Source organism: Cyclopterus lumpus, chromosome 7 (assembly GCF_009769545.1).
Source record: "Cyclopterus lumpus isolate fCycLum1 chromosome 7, fCycLum1.pri, whole genome shotgun sequence".
NCBI lineage: Eukaryota > Metazoa > Chordata > Actinopteri > Perciformes > Cyclopteridae > Cyclopterus > Cyclopterus lumpus.
The window spans coordinates 2658468-2684373 of NC_046972.1; the positions used below are offsets into that span (position 1 = coordinate 2658468).

Genomic DNA, 25906 nt, shown 5'->3' on the forward strand with positions numbered 1-25906 from the left:
ATGTTTGAAGAGAAATGACGTGCTTTCCTCCAAAGCGTCACGTGAAGCGACGTCGCTTTCTGATGACGTCTGGATCAGTTGTCAGTCGGCTTTGACAGCTGGAGAGACTTATGACGGAGTTTGCGTCTGTACACGTGATCCGTGTAACTGAATTGTTTCCTGGTATTAACATCCACTTAAAATATTGATCAAAAGGATCGAACATGTTTTCAGTTGATTGAATGGTGTTAAACTACAACTTCTACTAATAAAGACACAGTTACTGTATAGATATACAGTAACTGATAGATAGATAGATAGATAGACAGCAAACAAGGTTACAATCAATTTTTGCCCCCACTGACTGAAATCCAGGGGCATTTATAAACAAATTCGGGGCACTTTTTGAAACTTGTGAAATAACATTTAACCTTTGTTCAAAATAATAAATATACTTATTTAGGCTTACAGTATATGAGCAACTGTCATCAAATGACAATAAGAAGACTATTAGGCAGTAGACTACAGATTCAAAGTATATTAAATGTTATTCTTATTTCGTTGTGGTTATTTATTGTTATTACATTTTTATGTACAGTGTTGACAAATAATAAATATGTACATATACATATTTAGCACCAGTTCATCATCGTCATCAGTGTCACTGTCAGCCATTGGAGAAGTTGCTGGTCTGACCTGCTGCTTTGCTCAGAGGGTTTTATGTGAGGCCGCCTGGCTTTCTTCTCACAGCAGATTCTACACATGCTGCATCTTCTTCTGGTCCCTCCAGTGAGATCATCATGAGGTCTTCCACTGTGTTGAGATGGAACAAACAAAAACAACAATAGTATGTTACATGTGATAAGGGACTTAATCTAAACATGTAACCCTTGAAACCCCCAGTCAACTGCAGTCTCAACTAATTGTATTTGTGAACTATATATATATACACACACACACACACACACACACACACACACACACACACACACACAGCCGGAAGCAATGCGAGTGATCAGTCAGGCGTCTGGACTTCAGAATAAAAGAATAGTTAAAGTTATCTAGCTGAAGGGCAGGGTTTTAATGTAGTATTAGATAGGCATATCTACTAAGTGATCACGACCACTGATCCCCAGTAAAACCACACTGCCCAACGATGTTTTTATTTACCTCACTGAGATGGCATGGGAATTTCAACATATAATTCAGGTTTAAGAACAGTACGGGATTACTCATTAAAGAAGGTATGCACAATGCGTTTTAGTCATTGTGTGTCACTATTGAACAACATGAGCAATTGTAAATTCCTTATCATTTTATTTTGTTCACGTGTTATTACTCCATGTCTGTGTGTGGTGAAAGAAGACCTACGGGACATACTGCATGTGTGTGCTCTGCTGTTTATGGTAACACTTTTATTCTGGAGAGTGTGGATCCGGAAGTCCTGTTTTACTTACAAAGTGAAAATGCAACAGAACACAAAAGCTGGATACGTTTAAGGTCCATCAAGGTAGGCGCACCGATATCTCATGGAGGCGAACGCGAGTGTTTCAAAGCCACTTAAACCCGGAGGAGAACTCCGGTTTCGGCACGACGTCATTTTGCTCGGTGCCGGTAACGTTTGGCAAATGTTAGGACGCCGAACGCGAAGGCCATTGCAGGGAGTCTTCACCTGCATTGCTCGTACAGTCATTAATTCCATAACTGACAAGACGGCTAACATACAATAATACTCCAGTGTGTCATTCTCTTAGAAATATGTTTTATATTCAGTCTGCTAATAGCTAACAGCTCCATGCTAGTAACCGGCTAGCCTGTGCAAGCTTAGCTCGTGGTATTATGATAATACATATAATAACCGAGGGATACATTTCAAAGTAAAAGTTGTTCTAGCCAGTGATCAATGTCCTGTCAGATTATGTCCACATCCAGTTACCACTCAAATTGAATGTCCTAATAGTGACGTTATGGAAACATCCTTCTGAAGGATGTCAGCCTCTGGAAATGGCTAACATTTAAAAATAAAATAATCTAACATAGTATTTATCTTTTTTATTTTTGAGTATTCAATTGAGATCCCAAAATAATTTGAAAAAATCACAATTTACTGAGAATCTTATGTCAGAAGAATTTAAAAACGGTTTTCCATTCGTGATGATGTTTACCAGAAACGTCTTCACATGTGTCAACTGAAACCGCTTATCAATTATTGAAACTGTCTAGTAAAGCATAATGTCAACTTGTGGACTAATAAAATCAAGAACTGTTTTGCCACCAAATGCAGTAAAATAAATGTAGTTTCAGTATTGAGCTGGGAGGTGTTATTCCAATCTATAACTCTAAATGTACCTCTTAATGTGTCCACAGAGCATGGACTTCCTTGGCAAACTTGAAATCTACATCCCAGTGGAAGCTGAGGTGAAAAGCATTCCTCTGTGGAGTTTACCGAAGTCGGTGATCAGGCAAATGGGCCTCCCCCTCTCTGGCTTTAAGGGCTCCGGGAAGCTCGCAGACTCTCCAGAAGGCATATGGATTTGTCCGGCAGTCATACGAAGGAAAGACCAGAAGCTGGCCCCCCACGCCGGAAACAATGCGATCGAAAACCTGTCCTCGCTGATGGGCAGAGAGTTTCGAGCTAATCCCGGTCCCGTCCAAATGAGCTTTGTCTCGGCCAACCACGCGGTGTACAAGGTGCTGAAGGAAATCATGCCTGGCAAAAAGGGCACCGCGCACACATCTCACGCCTCCCCGCTACCTCGGGGCTCTGCACCGCGCACTTACAAAGATGCCGTTATCCTCTACAATGGGCGCATTTACCTGTCCATTAGGAATCCCAATCAGACCCGCAGTCAACCAGAGACAAGTGAACAACAGCTGGCTTCCCACTCTTCCATTCCTTCAACATCAGCCGTATCATCTAAAAGCCTAAAGAAGGTGACGATCTTCAGCCTTGAGACTCCGAGCAGCTCTGTGAGGCTGTACCTATCGTGGTGCTTTGACAGCGTGTTTAAATGCTCACAATGCTAATGTAAATGAGTCCTTGTCGTAGTATCAAAATGTAAACTTTATAGTCTGTGACTTTTAATCTAGCATCAGATAACATTTTCCACGTGTACACGGGTAACAAAAAATGTACTGAGCACATTCATGCACCGCAGAGGATAAACCCTGTTGGTTTGAATGCCTCCATGAACCCGACACTAGTGGTACTTAAAACCTTCTCCCTGCTTTCCTTTTGCCTCACTCTGACCTTTCTTATTGGAGATGGCACCATGTATAAAGCATATGATTGACTGTTCCTCTCGTAGAATAATATTGTGCACTCATATATTATTGTGCCTGTCTGTCGTCCTGCAGCGCCGCTCCCACCAGGCTTCTCTTGAACCTTCAGAGCCACAGAGGAAGAAATCGCATGTCACTCTGCCCCAGACCTCAAAACAGCTGAAGGATCGTCTCACGAAGCCAGAAAATCACTCCGCCACAGAGCAGGTAAGTGTCATAATGATAGAATGATTTTTTGGTAATACAGTTCCAAAAATGCTTTAACAAAGAATAGGAGTCAGCAAAAAATGAGACTTAATAAATTGATTTTTGTGTCAATTAAAAGCTATTTTAAAAGGGTGTGTCTTATCTGATGTTCAGTAGAGGACAGAAGCATCGGTACGGATGATGAATGGTGGTTAATTCCACAAGTTAGATGTCGTGGCAGGAGCAGCATATCTAGCAGCCCAGTCTACAGGGACTAGTGGAGAGGGCTGACATGTCCAGACAGGTCTCTTAACCAGAGAAATCGCTCATTCCACTGGGTGGCGGGTGGAGGATTTCTGCACACGCTTGGATTTGGACGATGTTGGAGCCGGCACGTCAATCGCGTGCATATCCTTTACGCGAAGGCTTAGTGGGTCACATAGCTTGGATATTGTTTTAGTTTTTTTTAAGATACAGATTTGCAGACATACACGGTTATTAGTAGGGCTCAGTACTAGATACCTATCTAAGGTAAGGGAGTAGGGAAACGTTATGCAGCTGATGGCTATCGGGTCACCCTGGTGCTATGACTCAGACCAGACTGTATAAAGCAGTGTGTCATCCATCGGTTTGTGGCCTGCAGTTCTAGAGTCTCGAGTTTGTCCCAAGCCACTCCAAAATACTCGGTGACCGTTGGCGCTCCGGCTCTCATTAGAAATAAAGGCCCATCTCCATGTAAATGCGCTTTTGTCTCCACCGTTCTCTGCTCCCGTGTAACTCTTGTCAGAATCCTCTGCTGTCCACTGTGGGTTTTGGTACCATTACTGTGATTCCCGTCCTCATGTGACACTACTTCGTTTGTCCTGCAGGAGCTGCTGAATGACAACCGGCCCAAGGAGAAACGCACCACACCCAAAGCGCCGCACGGGGAAAACAAGAAGGTCACTATGCACAAGGGAAGTGACGTGTCCTCAACCACGAGCGCACACCACGTCCCTCAGTCCGCCGGCGGCGCGCACAAAGTAGACGGCCGTCGCCATAAGGATGCAGACGGAGAGCAGGCTGCAGAGGAAGCAGCAGAGGAGGGGTGGTTTCAGCCTCTGGGGGACCAGGAGATTGAGGAGGAGGAGGCCAACAACGACGGGGGTGAATTTGGTGAACCCAACGACACGGTTGGTCTGGTAGACCAGAGCTGGACGCCTCAGGGAGCAGCTCGAGCCTCCACATCGATACAGGAGTTTGAGTTCAAGCAGCTGGCAGTGGAGGAGATGATCGCTCGACAGAAGGCCAAACTGGAGCTCCTCATAATGGCAGACCACTAGTCATCACTAGTGGCGTCACGGATCATAAAACTCAGGGTTCGGAGTCAAGGATCGGTCAGCACAACGCATTTTTCTGCCCCTGATATTAATTGCCGATCATTGATGATCCATTTTTGGCAGATGCAGATCCCTTAGTTGTTTGATAGCAGCTGGTCTACAAGGATCCAGACGTTGTTTTAGGAATGTTTACGTGCCACATTCCTAAAAAATAATTTCAAGCGCACCAAAGTCAGTAAACCATCAAAAATTATTTTAAGAAATGTTTACTTTGTTTATTTATGCTGATAATTTATTATGTTTTATTTCGTCATAAAAACCCACAATTGAAATGAATAGGAAATTAAAGATTGGATTATATTAAGGATTATAACAAATCTTTTTCAGAGATCAGAGACTATATAAGCTTAAAGGATGTCCTGATCTTATATGTTACTGAATGTTGAAGCATAACTTTGGTTATCCCTACTTGGTGACAAAGATTCTTTTATAAACTACTAGTCACACTTCCTTGACATGCTATTGTTTTCTGTCTTCCTGACCTTTGCTAGTGGGATTCATCAGTCCTAAACACCCAGGAACGAGTCCTAAACGTCCTGAAACCCAGGAACGAGTCCTAAACACCCAGGAACGAGTCCTAAACACCCTGAAACCCAGGAACGAGTCCTAAACACCCAGGAACGAGTCCTAAACACCCAGGGAACGAGTCCTAAACGTCCTGAAACCCAGGAACGAGTCCTAAACACCCAGGAACGAGTCCTAAACGTCCTGAAACCCAGGAACGAGTCCTAAACACCCAGGAACGAGTCCTAAACGTCCTGAAACCCAGGAACGAGTCCTAAACACCCAGGAACGAGTCCTAAACGTCCTAAACACCCAGGAACGAGTCCTAAACACCCAGGGAACGAGTCCTAAACGTCCTGAAACCCAGGAACGAGTCCTAAAACCGAAAGAGATCAGAGACTATATAAGCTTAAAGGATGTCCTGATCTTATATGTTACTGAATGTTGAAGCATAACTTTGGTTATCCCTACTTGGTGACAAAGATTCTTTTATAAACTACTAGTCACACTTCCTTGACATGCTATTGTTTTCTGTCTTCCTGACCTTTGCTAGTGGGATTCATCAGGTCCACAGCCAAGCTGCCTGTCAGAAGTTTCTCTTAATCCCATTTGTTCCCATTACTAGTTCTGAACATTGGTCTTGTACTTTGTAACAAAGAGCCTGTCCGTCCATACCTCTTCTTACTGTGATTTCTGTCATGTGGTTTCTCGGCGATCCAACCGAGAGTTGAGTTAGATGTTTATTTGTACATTGTGAAGACATTGAAAACTCCTTTTTGAAAGTCTGATTTTGTTTCGGACAGGAATCTTAAATTAAATTCTACACCATCAGGTTTGTCACTGCGCTCATTTTCTGTGAGTTTTATAAATTTGCCTCAGAGAAAACACCGTTGCATAGTGGCATCAACGTTGTCATTTCCTATGTTCTCCTTCCCGTCTGTCCGTGACGTCCTGACGCTTTCCATCAAAGTCAAAAAGAAGTGGATAATAAAATACATCATCTTTTGACTATTTGTTTCCCAAAGTTACGGTAACCACAGACTTACGCGAAGACATAAGTTTAGAGTGCTGCAGGAATGAGTCCTAAACATCCTGAAACCCAGGAACGAGTCCTAAACGTCCTGAAACCCAGGAACGAGTCTTAAAACGTCTTGAAACCCAGGAACGAGTCCTAAACGTCCTGAAACCCAGGAACGAGTTCTAAACGTCCTGAAACCCAGGAACGAGTTCTAAACACCCAGGAACGACTCCTAAACGTCATGAAACCCAGGAACGAGTCTTAAAACGTCTTGAAACCCAGGAACGAGTCCTAAACGTCCTGAAACCCAGGAACGAGTTCTAAACACCCAGGAACGACTCCTAAACGTCCTGAAACCCAGGAACGAGTCTTAAAACGTCTTGAAACCCAGGAACGAGTCCTAAACGTCCTGAAACCCAGGAACGAGTTCTAAACGTCCTGAAACCCAGGAACGAGTTCTAAACACCCAGGAACGACTCCTAAACGTCCTGAAACCCAGGAACGAGTCCTAAACACCCTGAAACCCATGAACGAGTCCTAAAACGTCTTGAAACCCAGGAACGAGTCCTAAACGTCCTGAAACTCAGGAACGAGTCCTAAACACCCATGAACGAGTCCTAAACGTCCTGAAACCCAGGAACGAGTCCTAAACGTCCTGAAACCCAGGAACGAGTCCTAAACACCCAGAAACGAGTCCTAAACGTCCTGAAACCCATGAACGAGTCCTAAACGTCCTGAAACCCAGGAACGAGTCCTAAACACCCAGAAACGAGTCCTAAACGTCCTGAAACCCAGGAACGAGTTCTAAACACCCAGAAACGACTCCTAAACGTCCTGAAACCCAGGAACGAGTCCTAAACACCCTGAAACCCAGGAACGAGTCCTAAAACGTCCTGAAACCCAGGAACGAGTTCTAAACACCCAGAAACGACTCCTAAACGTCCTGACACCCATGAACGAGTCCTAAACGTCCTGAAACCCAGGAACGAGTCCTAAACACCCAGGAACGAGTCCTAAACACCCTGAAACCCAGGAACGAGTCCTAAACGTCCTGAAACCCAGGAACGAGTCCTAAACACCCAGAAACAAGTCCTAAACGTCCTGAAACCCATGAACGAGTCCTAAAACGTCTTGAAACCCAGGAACGAGTCCTAAACACCCAGGAACGAGTCCTAAACGTCCTGAAACCCAGGAACGAGTCCTAAACACCCAGGAACGAGTCCTAAACGTCCTGAAACCCAGGAACGAGTCCTAAACACCCATGAACGACTCCTAAACGTCCTGAAATCCAGGAACGAGTCCTAAACACCCTGAAACCCATGAACGAGTCCTAAAACGTCTTGAAACCCAGGAACGAGTCCTAAACGTCCTGAAACTCAGGAACGAGTCCTAAACACCCATGAACGAGTCCTAAACGTCCTGAAACCCAGGAACGAGTCCTAAACGTCCTGAAACCCAAGAACGAGTCCTAAACGTCCTGAAACCCAGGAACGAGTCCTAAACACCCATGAACGAGTCCTAAACGTCCTGAAACCCAGGAACGAGTCCTAAACACCCTGAAACCCATGAACGAGTCCTAAAACGTCTTGAAACCCAGGAACGAGTCCTAAACGTCCTTAAACTCAGGAACGAGTCCTAAACACCCATGAACGAGTCCTAAACGTCCTGAAACCCAGGAACGAGTCCTAAACGTCCTGAAACCCAGGAACGAGTCCTAAACACCCTGAAACCCATGAACGAGTCCTAAACGTCCTGAAACCCAGGAACGAGTCCTAAACACCCATGAACGAGTCCTAAACGTCCTGAAACCCAGGAACGAGTCCTAAACACCCTGAAACCCATGAACGAGTCCTAAAACGTCTTGAAACCCAGGAACGAGTCCTAAACGTCCTGAAACCCAGGAACGAGTCCTAAACACCCATGAACGAGTCCTAAACGTCCTGAAACCCAGGAACGAGTCCTAAACACCCAGGAACGAGTCCTAAACACCCTGAAACCCAGGAACGAGTCCTAAACGTCCTGAAACCCAGGAACGAGTCCTAAACACCCAGGAACGAGTCCTGAACACCCAGGGAACGAGTCCTAAACGTCCTGAAACCCAGGAACGAGTCCTAAAACATCTTGAAACCCAGGAACGAGTCCTAAAACGTCCTGAAACCCAGGAACGAGTCCTTAAACGTCCTGAAACCCAGAAACGAGTCCTAAACGTCTTGAAACCCAGGAACGAGTCCTAAAACGTCCTGAAACCCAGAAACGAGTCCTAAACACCCAGGAACGAGTCCTAAACGTCCTGAAACCCAGGAACAAGTCCTAAAACGTCCTGAAACCCAGTAACGAGTCCTGAAACCCAGGAACGAGTTAGCATTGCTGCTCTTCGACTTCCATCATGTCAAACGTTTTTTTTGGTTGTCTAAAACACACAAGCTGAAGAGATTTAAAGGTTTTGTTCTGCAGCACAGAATAAAAACGTAAATTTATAAGCTTTTACGTCGATTATGAAGCGATTAAAGGTCTTCAGTAGAACGTTGTGACTGCGGTGGAGTTCCTTGATAGCCCAACGTTAGCTTTTTACTACTAATGATTCTTTTCACTCTTTAAATATAATAAAAAGCATGTGTACTCGCTGAACAAAGCATGTAAGTGTCGTAAACGTTTATTTCTTGCAATAATTTCAACTTGGATGGAAGAATCCTATTGGCTTTTTGTGGCGGGAACCAGTGTGATGCTAACTTCCTGGTTCGCAAACCAAGATACATCGTCACCGTGGCAGACCCACGTCAATGGAGTGCTGCAGCAAGGAATCTTGGGACGGCAGAATCTTCTTTCCGTTTGTAAAGGATGGTCTAGTGTCCTATGCTAAAGGAGATAGGAGAGGATGCGTTGAAGTACCTTTCTCTAGCAGTTAGAAAAGGATTGTGGCTGCCACGTGATACATCCAGCTCATGATTAATACAAGTTAGTTCTAGTTCTAACACTTGATGCAGATGTTTGCTGTTATCTTCATTCGCTTTAGTTTAGTTTGGTTGCATGTTTCCTTGAAGCTGCAGCACGTCGCTCTCTCAGGGCAGTCATATGGAAGGAAGAGGACCACACAATTCTACCCATGGATATAAATGGTATGGACAAAATAATAGAAATACCTCACAGTGTATATAACTTAATGAAACGCCTCCAACAGGATTTACTGTAGGACCTTTCATATTCTTAACAAGTTGCTTCCAGACTTAAAAAGAAAAGGATATCGTGTCTGTGACGAAGATGAATATCCTGTTACACACTGGATAGGAACACAGCAGAACAGAGACAGCATGTTAAATCCTCTGATAGGAGTTCCAGATGAGATTTGAGTGCAGGGAGGAGACCGCCCTGCCCCTCCGGCTGCCACACTATAAGACTGCAGGTCTGACGGGAGTACGTCCACACAGACAGGATGCACTCCTCATGTCGCCCTTCCGCCATGCTGAAGGTAAGACCGATGATTCTCCTGAACCTGCTGAAGCCGGCTTCTTCTCTGCCAACCGTGTCTTTCATTGGTCTTAAGTCACGGGAAAGTTGTCACTTGGTTCTGATGAGAGGAAAAATGGAAGGCAGACAAATATACAATGGAACGTTTTTTGGATATTTAAGTTTCCGACATTAAATAGACAATGGATGAAACATTTCGTGGATTCAAACGGTCTGAGAATTTCCCCTTTTGTTTTTACCAATAATTTAAAAATAGTTATTTCCGAGAAAGATTATTTAGGAAATCATTCGGAAGTGGTGGTGCCATGAAATAAAGCATTACTTGGATTAGCTGTTAGTCACACACTTTTGGAACCTGCTCATGGTGGTCACAGACTGACTCGCCATGCTGATGGGAACTTTCTAGGATTGATATTTTGTAAATGTAATTATCTTGTACAACTCTTCAAATGTCTATGTTGACCAAAAACAAGACATCTCTAGGTCTGGTGCTTTGCTCCAGAGCTTTCAACCGCACTGCACTGTCCTCCTCAGGGGATGGAGTCGTGATGGCTTGCTCGCTTGTGATATTTCACATTAAAAAAAATATACCCCCGTTCCTAAAACTACTCTACAATAGTATAGCGTTCATAATCCTAACCTCGTAGGCCAATTAACAGCTTGACAGCAGTGTGGTTGCTGGATGGGGTCTGAAAAACTAAAATGTTAGTTTTCAGCACTATTATCCTCTAAAACAATATTAGAGAATGCATTCATAGTACGCCAATTTATTCAGTCACGACTTCCTGAGGTTCTAGTGAAAATTCCCAAAGTTACTGTTGATCATCACTCAGGTCATAAAGAGCAACACCAAGTGTCGAAACGCGGTTTCGAAGCCCAAAATTCAAGGAATATCCTTTTGTATAATCTGTCATTGGTCCAGTTTTAAAAGTTTCAAAGATAATTGTTCATTTAATTCCAGTTATCACGTGTTGTTTATGTGTGTGTGTGTGTGTCCCCCCCCCCCCCCCCCCCCCCCCCCCCCGCCCCCCCCTTAAACATCACAAAGGAGTATTGTCGATGTAGCAAGGCCCCTTTTGTGGTGTGATTATGAGCTTGGACAGGAAGCATCTGTATGTGATGATGGGTTCTGTGTATTCAAAGCTCCCCCCTCTCCTCTCCAGGTGGTGTGTGTTCGGATGTGTGTGTTCTACTTCACCATGTGTCTGGCCGGCTGGCCGCTGTCCTCGGAGGCAGCCAGACTCCGCTGTGGCAGGGACCTCCTCAGCGACCTCATATTCGTGTGCGGGGACCGTGGAATCTATATAGGTAGGTCCACATCCCTGGCATCCACTTGTTTCACCTGTCTTTGGGACGTGGAATACTCTGCAAGCCTTCACATATACTCAGATAATGTGTTGGGCACGGTGCAGTGTTAAAGCTTTGGATTTTAGCGATAGATTTTCTCATATCTTGTCATACACAGGCCAAACCAACTTGATGCCATCTTCCATTGCTCGCACACAACACACTTTTGCATTATGACCCAATAAGCTCTGTAGCTCTTATGGTATGTGTGTTTTACAGATGAAACATTTGGAGGGGTAACACATTAACTGTGACTGAGAGTATAAATTGGTAGATTATGTCTTGTTATGACAGAAATGCACACAAATTATATTGTCTATTATTAATGAAGATATAAAAAGATAATAGCAGCAAGTGCTATCAAGGTTATTCTACCCTGTGTGGTAGCACTTACACAAGCAGAGGTGTATAACAGATATGGCCATGGCCATCATGCCAAGTGCAGTAACTCTGAGCAAGTTATCAGCTCCACAACAATAGCCTGCTCATTTATTGACATAAAGACTAGCCACAACAATGCTCATCTGAGCTGCAGCCAACTGGACCGACTTCTTTACGCAATTTAATATCTCGTAATATTTTGTCTTTCTATCTGGGCCACATTTGATTGCGCTGTTTTATCCAACAGTGGTTCGTCATTAGCTCCACATGTGTGGCATGTAGATGAGCTGAGCGGATCGGTCCCTTCACGTTGGAGGCAGGTTGCAGCATTTCATTTCATATAAAGGTTATTATTGTTGTAGTGTTATTGTTAAGGACCTGGACAGAGATTTACTCTCATAACCCTTGACTTGATTACCTTTGCTCTGTTCTGACCAAGGCCACTTTACCCCTCACGCTATCCACCAGAATGGCAGCGTACTCACCAGAACACCGTGCCTCGGTGTGCGATAGCTTTGTTGTTCAAACATCTTTGTGTTATCTGAGAGCAGCGCAGCTTTCACAGTAATAACGAAGGAAAAGGTGTGGACGGGACAAGCGGCAAAGAACCCGATCCCCTCGTTCTAACTAAATATCTCACACGTGGTAGTTTAGTGCTTTGAGAGCTGAATGCTAACGTGCGGATGCTAACATGCTCTTTGATTTGATTCCACGGTGAAAATGTGTTGTTATGAAACCAAGGATTACTTCATTTTGTCTGTTTGGGAGTGCCAAATATCAGATTTGACATATCATTGCTTAATTTCCCCCAATAAATCATGATATATAGCTATAAATATATTATATTAATATATATAAATAATACTATTACTAAAAAAAATGAAAATGAATGTGACTCATTTGGTTGTTTGTACTATTTCACAATAGAAACATAAAGAATGTAGCTAACAGAGGTAGCTCAATGAGCCAAACAAACACATTTGACGATCGGTTGATAATTGGAAAGACCGGATCAATCAGATTCAACTATGTGAATTTTTTGTTATATTCGTTAAATATTTAGAATTAAAACAAAATGGCGGCGGTTCATGAGCCCTTTGTCTGTCGGAAGGTATCGTGGCCACTACCATCCAGATTGACATCAACCGTCCTTTACTGCAACCAGCAGGAATACATTTCCAAAACGCATGGATGGTCGTTAAATTGAGCATGTTTCCTAGAGGAGGACATCGAATGGGCCCTTTTGGTCCAAATGTCTCCTCCAGCTGCACCTTCAGTACAGGCTCGTCCAATACGTACGCGTTGTGGGGTGTAAGGCCGATAGTTAAAAGTTTCATTTATCAGTTGCCACCATGCCTTTTTTGGGCTTAAAAGACCTCCGCATACATTTAAGTTGGCCTGTTTTTCTTTTTTAAAGTTAAGGTTAAAAAAAAAGAAGACAATATTCCCATTGGACATTTCTCTCTCTCTCTCCTTATGCAGGTAGAGGTACATGGTCTGGTTACGGGGCTCGGCCCAGGGGGAAGGGGATAGTGGACCAGTGCTGTCGGGGGGCTGGCTGTGAACTTCAGCTTCTGGAGATGTACTGTGCCAAACCAAAGAGCCAGCAGCAGTCGACCGCCTCCCCAACCACAACCACGGCACCTCATACCACGACACAGCTGGACACGGTATGACCTCTACTGGAGCGGTAGCTGGATAACGTAGTCTTAACTCAGTGTTCATCCATTTCCCAGGTAGTTGGCTCAGGTGTCATCACGTGATCTGAGTTTAGAACGTTGGTCATATGATGACATGTACTTGTGTTTGGGTGGAGTGGGATCCCTGTTTCTGTCACGGATAGTCTTTGGTGTCAGGCGGCAACCTCCGGTTCTGGTTTTAGTAGAATGTTAATATATATGATAAAACAAATCAAAATGTCACAATGGTGACTTTAATAAATAATAAAGTTAGTGTCTGTGGTGAATCCTAACCTGCCTGCCCCCACACAGGGCCACATTTACCTGCTACAGCCCAGCAGCACGTCCTTGAATCAACTCCTCATTCTTATCTTTTGTCTCGCAGACTCAGCAGTTCCAAGCCGTGTTTCAGAAGAGACTCTCTGAGCACCTGGGAGCTCCCAACAGTCCAAAGAGGGAAGCTTACAGAAAGAAAACACAGCCTTCCCCTCGACGGAAAAGCAAAGTTCCATCATCTCGCAGGAGGATTAAAACAAAGACCACAACCGGTAGGCCTCCTTCGACCTCTGGGCGTCCTCTTCAAAGAATGATGACCGTTGAATCGTGACCTTTGACCTTGTGAAAAAGCTCAATATTTATAGTTACTAGATTGGACCCAACTAGTTTGAAAGACTGGTTCTGACTGTTGTGATATACATTCTCTACCAAGTAGGGATCAAAACCCGGTTTGAAGGGAAACAGAGTTCATCATCCAGGAAAGAATAGACAACAGAAGTCCGTACTCCATCTCTGGGCTAGCTGCTGCTACGCTAACCTTTGGAACTCAATGAAATGTCTCACTGAGTCTTTCTTACTTCTGTCTTTCTCGATCAAAGGGGCATTACATGGTAAATGGACCTGTACTCGTTTTGCGCTTTTCTAGTCTTCCGAACACTCAAAGCGCTTTAACACTACATTCACACATTCACACCCATTCATACACTGATGGGAGGAGCTACCATGCAAGGTACCACCTGCCTATCAGGACTAACTAAAATTCACACACCATAGGCACAGCTACGGGAGCAATTCGGGGTTAAGTGTATATATATATATATATATATATATATATATATATATATATATATATATATATATATATATATATATGTTAGTACAATGAGGGAGAGAAGTCTGCTCTATTGGACTGTACTTTTAAGAACCTCGTGAGGTTTTGGTACGAGGTTCTTCGTTGTGTTTCCACTGTATTCAAACCATTCATTATTATTCTAATGATTGGTTTATGTCAGCAAACAGTGATACACACATTTAGTTTTGAAGTTAAGTTTTGAAGCACTATTAGTATGAATTTGGAGTGGTGTTTGTGTCCTCTTCACAAACATAACTCCTCCACTATGTTCATCAGCTCATCTCCTCACTGTGTCTGTCTGCTGTTTAATGCTGAGTTGCCGTGGAACGAGCTGCATGGGTCACATCAGTTGATGTGCGTCTACTTAAATTTGCTTAATGTCTGCACTATTTCTAACAGAGAGCTAAACATGACACTGAGATGTTAGCTAACTATATGGTCTTTTTCAACACACTATCATATATTTATGATTTATGGCATATATGTGACACCTGCAACGTATGCATAGTGTGTTTTCTGGTGCACAGCATCTGTTCACATGCAATGTAATACTTATTATAGCACTTTTGACTGAATTACAGTACCGTGTGTGTTGTGGAGCCGGACATCAGAACGTACAAGTGTGAGTTCTTATTGAATGGGCCTGACAGAACTTGTCAGTTGTACTGATCTTTACTTTTCCATGTCAAATGTATGGTGTTTATTATATTTGTGTGCATCCATTATTTATTTCACTATGACAACATGATATTATAATAAATATTAAAACTGTAGAATTCTTTGTGATGTTCCTTTATGACTTGATTTGAATGAGAAGACTTAGAAAGCCGAGAAGGTCACGCCATTCCTCCTCCGGTGGCTTCGGACGCTGCTCACACGGACATTTTGGATTACATACAATTTCATAACTACGCAACAACAAATCAACCTTTTGTTTTGGCTTTGACCGTCGGTGCGATCACAAACGGTTGACTTTACTTTGACATGACTGAAGTTATCATGAAGTTATCATCTCTTACCAACTAATGTTTCCTCTTTCCTGTAGTGCTCTTTATCAATCTCTGATTGTTTTGGTGTGACAAGCTAAACATACTGTAACTCCACAGGCTTTGTTGTGAGCAGTTTAATGTAGGAACTATTTTCTCTCTATCCATCTACACCCACCAACCGTATCAACGCGCAGAAAGAAGCATGCGTCTCGACTCGGTACTGCCAGCTCTGAGCTATCTGAGATCGGCCATTGATGTTTACATCTTGTGCTGCGTCTCTGTGTCGCTTCCTCCTGCGCGGTCATGGATGGGTGTCGTTGGACAGAGAGAAAATAGTTCCGACATGAAACCGCTCACAACAAATTCTCTGGGTTATCTTGAGTAACCGGATCAGGATTTCTGGAAAGACACATGGTTGTTGAGCTTTGAGCACTGCGAGTTGAGTATCATCTAGTCCCATTCCATTTGAGAGAAGGCATCTCCACGGCCGATATCACCAATACTAGGAACTCTCACCAAAACAATATAGATTGATTAAAAGCACTACAGGTAACAGGACAAACGCTTCCTTTAATAAGCATACATGTGTGATGAGTCAGTCAATTCAAACAAAGTCTCAGTTTTCATTGAGGGTAAAGGAGGATGAGTACTGGCTTGTATCTGTGACCAGGTGCATCATCTGTACTTCTTCACTGATACAACACAGCCCAGTAACTAAAGCATATGAAAGGTAAAACATATTAAAATAAACACTCAAAGTAACTTAATTTCTCTGGGTATGAATCCAGATCCCACTTTAAAAGGTGCTTTATGAGATGTGGAGCGCTTCTATTGCCTCTCAACATGGCGATGCTAACAATCCACTGCTGCGTCTTCGAGACCCGTCCACTCAGCATCTTTGTATCCAAATAGCTCTAAGGAGATATGCTGCACTCGCTTTGTTCCTCTTCGGGGCAGAAACGTGCCGAGTGCTTTGAGAGGGTACCTGAGTTCAGGGGCACTGCTGTCTACTGTGAGCAGTTCACTCATATTCCAAGCTGGAGTGTGACAGCAATGCCAATCAGCTGGATAAAGCATTCCCAGAGCTGGGACTTAAGACAGGATATTGGTTGGATTTTGGACTGTCGGGTAGTGACGGCACAGCTTGTTCTTCAGGCTGTACCATAAAAGGCCACAGATGGTGAGTAGTAGCCTACCTGCTTTTTTCACAAAACACAGTGCACAGCAGGTGACGTTTATGAAGAAAAGAATAGCACACCGCCTGTCACTGTCATTTTGGAAATGACCTTTTGTTACTGATAAAACAGTAATGACATTATTGTAACAAGTTACCAAGTAATGTGACATTGAGAAGAGGAAGTGCATTGATAATTCAGAAAAGAAAGCAACTTTTCAAACTCTTCTAGGAAGCCTGAACAAAGGGTTGGTTAATAATGTGTTAAACGCTAGCAATACATTGTCCCTTATTGACTCTCACTTACACCTATGGGTTTAACCTGGTTCGAACTTGACAGGCTCTTTGAAAAGACTTCTCAGGCAAGAAGGTGCCTTTTGTCTCCACAACAGAGTAACAGCTGGTCACTGTTGGCTTGATAAGGCCACAGGGGAGAGCTTTCTCCTTGTCGCTGCCTGCGTCACAGCCCGATAGTGATATTTACTCCCATCCCTTCCCATGCGGAGCTATTGTAATAAAGCCCCCACTCACATCTGTATCTCATGGCCACGAGTAGGCTGTTGTCAGCCCAAAGGATAAATGTTGTACTGGTAACATTTCTTTTTCAGATGATATATTTTAACAATCCTAAGAGATCTGTGATGAAGGAACACTGTTGCCCTTTTTGGTTTTCTGTTCCAATTTTCTTCCGACGGATCTCATAAAAATGTATTAATATACCTTTCATGCAGACTTCATAACACAAGGGCAGCTGTATTAACTCTGATCACTGCTGTAACATCCCATCTGTCAATTAAAGGCGTTTCATAAAGAAGTGTCCTGCACACCGGTGACCCGTGGGATAATAAGCCCATACATTACACCACACGCCATATGTGTGTGTGAGATGTGTTCAGGTACAGAACTGTTACAAATGACTTATAATAAAAAAAATCAAACAAGTGCTTTCTCATCTGCATATGCTGAATATAAATGATGCATGCTTCTGATATTTTGTATCTACAAACACTGTGTTAAGGTGTTATTGGATTATGAATAACTACATGGTTGCGGTTTGGGAAAGATCCCACTCATGATTCAACAAACCAACATTCACTGAGAAAAAACAGCCGTTTTTGTCCAATAACATATTCAACTCCGTCACTAATTTTAACTCCTCCATTTTTATAACGCAAAAGCAGTAGTTTTATTATAGGAAGCAGTAAAGTTTACCGTCACTCATTCCTTACAGTTATTAAGTCATTTCTGTCATGTTCAGTGCAGCAGATGTAAATCAAGTTTGTAGCCTAATGTGAAAAAAACATATATTGTATATGACCGTGGAACTATACAGAAATACTGACACGTGCTTGACTTGACAGTCTCACAGACGTTTGTGCTCTGCGTGCACTAAGATTGATTGTTTTGTGTACGAGGCCTGTTGGAGGAATAGACTGTCAACAGGTCCACCTGCGACTGCAGGAGTTCACCGAGGCGGCGTGTCTCTGTCAAGGCTGCTGGAGGATCTGGATGCTATCTCTCTCCTGCCGCCCTATCAGCCGGCTCGTATCTGCAGCAGAGCAGCTGCACACTCAAAGACGAGCGGCCAGGCTAACAGCTAGCCCTCAAAGGCTAACAGCAGGCTAACAGCTAGCCCTCAAAGGCTAACAGCTAGCCCTTCAACCTGGACCAGCGACCCATCATGCATCTGAAAGCATCAACAGCTGACAGCATTCATCATCAAATGGGTCATGCAGAGTACAAACGTGCACCTTGAAGTGTCCATGAACTACATTAGTAGTTTTCAATTCACAGAGTTACGTTTGTTTGTTTTTGGTCCCTGAGCTCCAGGATAAACTGTTTCACTGCTCCAGCTGACCACCTAATTCCCTAATTCTCCTTTTTCATTATTGATTTTCATATCTCTGTTTAACTGGTAGGCCTTTATTATGCAATGTTTTGTTCCTACAGCAGTCACAACACTTCGCCCCCATTGCCAGGCCCCCTCGCCACAAGCTCCCGTATTGCTCTGCAGGCACCTTTTTCATGGGTATGAGCAGAACAACAAGCAGGACACTTTTAGTTAGACAAGCACAATTGCTTTCAAATTGAGTTGACATTTTTAAAGTACATTTTTAAAGCTGTTTCACAACTATCATTTTTTAAACACTTTTAAATTGTACATAAAGACACTTTTAGAGTGCATGAATTCTACACTAACGCTCTTTTCTTATGTTTTTTGTCGACTGATCACAAAGTGGACTGGTTTGTACTGGTACATCAACCATTGTACTTTCTTCCTGTTGGTATTCTGGGGAACTGAACTGTACACATCATATATGTTGTCTGTACATTTGTTCACATTCATGTGTTTCCCTTCTATGTGCGTTGTTGTGATGGTTTATGATGTTTCTCTCTCTCTCTTTCTTTTGCACTGAGCTACCATGCTGTACCAAAACATCCCCACCAACACTGTGGCATGGCATTAATAAAGTTTCTAATCTAATTTGATTGTTTCACTCGCTTTGCATTACCTGGTCACATTACAGGCGATTGCATGGATGTCAACACCACCGTAAAAGGACATCATGATCAGTGAATGATGTTGACTATCACAGAAAATAATTACAATATAAGTATAGTAACCTTAGCAAAAGGAAATATCATTTTCAGATAAAGAGGCAAGTGTAGGGGGAGAACACATGATGAAGTGCCCTTTGGGGTGCTGCGGCAAAGAGCTTGGTGAGTTCTATTTCTTTGTAAATGTTCTACGATGTGTCTCAGGAGACTATTGCCTGCATACATCGTCGCTTGTTTTTGAATGAGGGGTGTTTTACGACGCCTTACAGCTCATTGGTGTTCAGACAGGGGCTTAGCCAATGGGAACTTTATTCACTCAATACAGCAGCGGTTGTTTCAGACACACCTGGTGGAGAACACGCTGGCAGTTTTTTCTGTGTTCACCTTAGTTTTAATAAATCACATTTTGTAAGTCTCTTGCAGAGACTCGCTACTCGTCACATTCCCTGAGCCAGTTTGTGACAATGCTGCAGTAAACAGTCCAAAAAGAAAAAGAAAAAAGAAGGCGTCTGATCTTGTTTCACATTTTGTTCCTCACAGTGTGACTACAGTGTCCTCAGTGTGTCGGGTCTGCAGTGTTGGACTGGGATTCCTTATCTGCCATGTTCCAACCACCAACCACCTGCTGAGCTGTGTTGCCTTCTCATTAAACCTGCACCAGTGTAAACACAGGCCAGTGTGTGTATGGACAGTGCTCACTGGTTCAGGAGGCCTTCCAGCTCAAGGTTTAGACATCATCAAGGATGTTCCAATGCCAGCATTGTTCTACTGAAGCCATAGACTAAAAGAAGCGGACATGGTCACCGTGACGTCACTCATTTCTTTATGGACTATGGTTTTTCTTTATTTGACTGTCGGCATCTTGGTTTTGTGGAGCCAGAAGTGACGATATTTGGACGGGAGGGTGAAGAGGTTGCACCTGATGGACAGGTCGTTGTGGCAACTTGTCTATCACAATTGGAGGTAGCTATATCCTAAAGTATCACTGACTAAATAATATCAGACTAACAAGAGGACAAGCGGTAGTGGGTTTATGTAGGGCAGGGTAATGGTGAGTGTTTGTTGTTTAGTGTTGTTGCTTTCATAACGTAGAAGCATTTTAATGAGCTTTGTATTATCCAGTGTGGATGGGTGTGATCAGTAAGCGCCATCTTGCTAAACAAAATGTGTAAGTATCAGAAACGTTTGTTTGCCACAGAGCTTATTCGGCAATAATCCAATATCCAAAGTTGCTTTTTATCAAGGGAACCAGTGACTTCCTGGTTGGCCGACAACAATACGCCATCCCTGCAACACTCTTTGTTGGCATGGTTTTTGTAAGGGTCAGTTGATTTCACCAACTTTAAATTTGGAATGTTTAAACTTTATTTGCATTGGAAACGTTTTTGAGATGTTTAAAGTGAAATTAAAATATATTCATATATTTTTATTATTCAATTATATTAATTGCAAAAAAAATGGCTACATCATTTGCATTCAGTAACTGACTGAATTTCAAAGTAATCCGACCCCCGCCTGGGTGTAGCGGTTATCTAAATGTTTACTTCAGGGACTCCTCTGAGGCCTGGAGCTGCAGGAGACAGGCGTCACATTTCTTTAGACTTGCCGAGCATGTATGAGTTCATCACTTTACTTATCAATTTGTTCATTGTCTCACCATCTCCTTTTGTGGTGTTGCACAGTGTTAGAGTGAATATGACAATGAGAGACGAGTAGATTGTGAGTGTGTTTTGGGTACACTGTTGAGATTAGTGAGGATGCAAATACACAGACGATTGCTGAGTGACCAGGAGCGATTGCATCGTCCACGGAAACCTTTGTTTTTATTGAGCAGTTTTTCACTCAAGTCTTTTTACCTTCTTTTTTTTTCATCTGCTGCTTGCATAACTTCTGCTTGTAAAAAAGAAAAAGAGAAAAAAGAATGGAGATGGCAGCATTCTTCCTGTGAGGCTTGTCCGGACCAGATTCAGCAAACTCTCTCAACTTGTCATAAACAGCTTCATTAAACCTGATGAATGCCAACTGTTCACAAGTTTTGTGAGTTTTATTCACAACAAATGTAGAACGCTTGTGACAGAAATAAAGAGAGAACGATGAGAATGCGATCCATCACAGATGATGCGACAGTGGCAGGAGGATGTTCTTATGGACCGTGATGCACAGAAAGTAATCTAATCTACGCCGAGTAGAACTGCCCTTTAGAACAAAGTGTTTCGTGATCTGCGCTATCAGCAGGACCACTTCATCTGTCTGTCCCTTCAAAAACTGTTGGGAAATGATTATCCTGTAGGATGTTACAACACTGTGGTTAAGGGTTATTTAGTTTTAGGCAGATCAATGTCATCTTTCACTGTGCAGGTTTGGGGAAGTTAAAATTAGGGGAACACCTCCAAAGTTTACAGTCATTATTAAATCCAAGAATTCAAGAAGTAAACACATATTATGTGTTTAATTGTTGCTTCACTTCAGTGGTAAGACTATCGGCGTATTTATCAGTGACATGCTAACACATTTCGGCCGCTCGGATACAAGCGGCCGAAATGAGCTTCCTCCGTAGGGTGGCCGGGCTCAGCCTTAGAGATAGGGTAAGGAGCTCGGACATCAGGGGGGAGCTTGGAGTCGAGTCGCTGCTCCTTCGTGTCCAAAGGAGTCAGCTGAGGTGGTTCGGGCATCTAGTCAGGATGCCTCCTGGACGCCTCCCATTAGAGGTTTTCCGGGCACGTCCAACTGGTAGGAGGCCCCGGGGAAGACCGAGGACACGCTGGAGGGATTATATCTCCCGGCTGGCCTTGGAACGCCTCGGGATCCCCCAGAATGAGCTGGAAAGTGCTGCGGGTGAGAGGGAAGCCTGGGTCGGCCTGCTGAACCTGCTGCCACCGCGACCCGACCCCGGATAAGAGGTGATAATGGATGGATGGATGGATGCTAACACTTGGTGTGATAGTAGTACAGGTACAGAAGAGTCATCATCACCTTTTTTGTCATGGTTACAATAATAACCACGTGCACCTCCCATATTAATGTATTAATGTCTTCCACCCGGACTTCCTCCCTGACTTCCTCCCGCTGAGGATTTTGCTGCTGTATAAAAACCTCCCATTACTTCCTCCTTTATTTCCTGTCAGAAGCACTACGGCCTATAGAGGGCGCCCTCACTTCAAGTCAAACAGACAACGTTCTGGTTTATTTGTTGAAACAACTTCTGCTGAATTTTGTTCGTGCCGAAGGACAAAACTGTTGAACGCATCAAGTTCTCTTAAAGGACTCGTGCAACACGTTCTTACTCCCAACTCGCCACACGTGGACGCTGGGTCCTTTTGGACCCTCGGGGCGCCCCTTAAAAGCATCAGAAGGCCCCAAAGAAGTAGCAGTGTGTTCATCAGATAATTGCAGATAACAGTTTATTCACTGATACTAACAACTCAAGACTCTGGTAAACGGTCAGAGTCCAGTGGGGGCTGAAGCTACCAACCACTGTTGTGGTTTCCAATCACTTATGAGAGAGTCCTCACAAGAAGGACGGCCACATCTGACGTTTCAGCAAAAGCCCCAAAATATAATGATTGTTTACAAAAACTCTTGTGGACATAGTAATGACTTGAGCAAAGGAGGAAGTCAGGTGACATTAGGGTGGATGGAATTACATTATGAACTAGAAAATGGACTCAAAGATGTCGCCCAAAAAGTGTGGGTCTCTCTCAAGGGCAGTGACAAACAATGTATTTTGTCATTTCATTTCATTTCAAATTTTTTATTTGGAGGACTGCAAACAGGTATGTCATATTGACATATAGAACATCAAGAAATGATTCCACAGTGATGTAAAATGATCACGGCGCAGAAAAGGAGCAGGGAGCTGTCTTTAAGTGTAGCTGTGCCATCTGATAGGATCTGATGTTTGAACTTGGACGAGCATTATGTAACAGATCAACATGCACCGCCCATATGTGGGACAAGGACTTTGTGATTAGTCCTTGTCTGTGTCCCGTTTCTCTAACGTGTCCAGACTGTGTGGCTCTGAGTGACGTCCTCACCCAGTCTGTCCACTATCACATTGATGAGTGACAGGCAGGAACACACCATGATACGGACAGATGATCTGGACGGTGTCTATGACAATCACAGTTTGGTACATACAGAGGGGAGTTCTGTATCTATCTAAATATACGGAATTTTTCTTTTTATTGATTTGATGATTAGATTTTGGAATGTGCCAAATTACCTTTTGTTTGGGTGATATATGTAACTTTCTGCTAATGTTGAAGACATGTTGGATGCAATTGAACGACACACCCTTGCAGATGAACTGAATTAGGAGGGAGAGCCACACACGTTTGGTGTTAACCAAAGATACATTTCAAGGTGATTCTGTTCAATAAAAGAGGTCAATGAGACTGCTGAAGCCTCATATTGAGTTCAGAGGAATATTAGAATCCAGGCAGAACATGAACGGTAGATTTCATCTTTTACTGTGCAGTTGTGCTACAAAACAATGCTTTGGTGTGGATGGAGGGGCTGTTACACTAACTAATAACTCTTTGAATGCAAAGACAAGGCATATCAAAAACAACTGCATTTTTATTTATTATGTCACGTACATTATGTAACTTATCACCACCACTATGACCTGTCTGGAGTTTGATTACTGCGTCTTCCTTGGCACTTTATACACTACAATTCACTTTAATATTTAACACCAGATGTAGCCCAAAATAAATGTTACTACTCAATAAAAAAAACCTAACATTAATCAATTGGAGTAACTTGCAATCCACTGGCTCTATTATCAAAACGAAGGTTATCCGTATCCTCAGGTAGGACAAATAAATTGCCAGGGAACCCGGAGACAGGGGTAGCACATGCAAACTCCAGATAGAAGGGCTTTGTTGAGCCCCATCCAGTACTACTACTAGTACTACTACAGCAGTGAAGTAAAAAGTCCTGCATTCAAAGTTTTACTGAGAAGAAAGAGCAAAAGTAGCCTATTGCAAGCGCAATGTACTTTATAGCTCTCCTGTTACTGTATACGTAACCGTTTGACATCTATTAATTGCTTTGATTCACCAATGTGTGAACAGTTTGTAATGTAACGTCAAAACGTCGTGACTGATTTCTATGTGAAGAACCATTTTTACAGATAAATCCAAGGGCTTGTCTTGCTTCTCACGGCTCCCCCACAGTGTGTAGCTAAAGGTAGTGAAATGAGTGGATATGGTCAATTCATTTTCAATGACTGTATTTGAATTTACATTTCTTAAAGTAGCTGAAAACAAAGCCATTGAATGCTGTTGAGTCAAGATACAACTCGATGTCTTGAAATCACTAAACACATTGTTACTGGATTAGAGTGTGAGCTTACAGTCATGTTTCTATGTTTCTTCGATCAATATATATTTTTAATCATCAATTATATTTTCCATCTTCAGTTGTTGGTCCCTGTGTTTAATTAGACTGATAATTAGAAGTGGGTGTCGTCACCGGACTGTTTTTTGTTTGTCGCAATGTATTTTTTTTGCAAGCCCTCTCTCCATGACAGGGTGGAGCTAAGTACAACTGAAGGCTGAATAAGAAGGAAAGTTCACTCCGAAAACCAAACGCATATTTTTCAGCTTTTGCATCAGGGGCCCCTGGGGCACCGCCCACCAGAGGGCGCTGCTGTACAGAAGAAGTTATAGGCTTTTCTCGATTTCAGACATAACAGATCCTCTCAGAGAACCGATGTGAGGCCCCTGGACAGAGGGTGGCAAATGTGTAGAAATGTTAAGATTCAGCCTTCTCTGTGCAGATTTGATGGAATCTTACCACGTCAAACCTGTCCAGTAATTTTTTTTATTGAATTCTATATGCTTTATTTTGAACATTTAAAAAAATTATTAAACATTTTATTAATGAAAAACAAAACAATAAATAACAGAACAGAGAATATGAGCAACATACTGTCAATAAGCTTAATAAATGTACATTTAATGTCCGAAATGCATTAAGAGGAAGCTAATGATGGGTTAATTAACTAATGATGGGTTAACTAACTTGATGGGTTAGTTTGGTCCTACCCAAACTAACCCATCAATACTCAACAATGCTACACAATCAAGAATGTAAAAAAACAACAACAACATCACCATTAGTGTACTTTACATTTTCCTCTTAAGTTATCACTTTTTTTGTAAGTTGCCAGGATGTCAGTACTGTTTTTCTGCATGCAGGACAGTTTGTTTGTGCAGTCTCAGGTTCCTTGATTTCAAAATCAGTGTTTTAAACATTGTTTACTTACCACGGCTCTTTGTCTTTGTACCATGCAGACTGACAGTAGCTCCACACAGTAATTCAGACATGGTCATAGTACACTGCTTTCATGTGTACAATGTGTCCTCAACGCGTAGAGGATGTTCGCAAGGTCAGTGTTTTGTTCGCGTGTGACCTTGCTGTTTGGATAAGATTGTTTGCAAATACTGTTTGGGGAAATGTGCGACATATACACTTTGTAGTCAAACCTGCCCGAACACACACAGTTCTGATTTGTATAGTTTTGATCTGTTGTGTCCACAGATCCACTTTAGAAAACACTCCCACTGGCCGTGACCTTGCAGTCACACTGTCCTCTACATGTACAGTAGAAGTGGTTGCGCTGCCAGCACACACCCTTACCACACAGAGAGAACCGTCAACAAGTTGTCATATACTCGTATCGCTGTTTGCTGACGTGTTGAATCCACTTCATGCAGGAGAACAACGATGAGGCTCCCACCCATGTACTCAGAGATGACTTTGGGGGAACATTTGTCTTCATATGGCCGAAGCAGTCCAGAGCACAGGGTGCCTGAAGTAACAATGG

General features: G+C 42.9%; 2 protein-coding genes across 5 annotated transcripts in view; both read left to right on the forward strand.

Annotated features, from left to right (window-relative positions):
• The window catches only part of si:dkeyp-110g5.4 (uncharacterized protein LOC561637 homolog), an 8427-nt gene extending 2253 nt beyond the window's left edge, over positions 1-6174 (forward strand). For 2 of the 4 annotated variants that reach the window (XM_034537824.1, XM_034537823.1), the window contains exons 2-4: positions 2347-2913; positions 3337-3468; positions 4317-5441. In XM_034537824.1, the coding sequence (XP_034393715.1) occupies positions 2350-2913; positions 3337-3468; positions 4317-4769 (1149 nt within the window). In that variant the 5' untranslated portion in view covers positions 2347-2349 and the 3' untranslated portion in view covers positions 4770-5441. Of the gene's footprint in view, positions 1-1372; positions 1490-2346; positions 2914-3336; positions 3469-4316 lie in introns of those variants that run through there. The other 2 variants (XM_034537825.1, XM_034537822.1) reach the window with 2 other exon arrangements.
• Positions 6175-9778: 3604 nt separating this feature from the next.
• igf3 (insulin-like growth factor 3) lies at positions 9779-13827 on the forward strand. The gene is made up of 4 exons (XM_034537715.1): positions 9779-9814; positions 10977-11121; positions 13024-13211; positions 13606-13827. Exons 1-4 carry the CDS (start codon positions 9779-9781, stop codon positions 13825-13827), a joined length of 591 nt encoding a protein of 196 aa, XP_034393606.1.
• The last annotated feature ends 12079 nt before the right edge of the window (positions 13828-25906 follow it).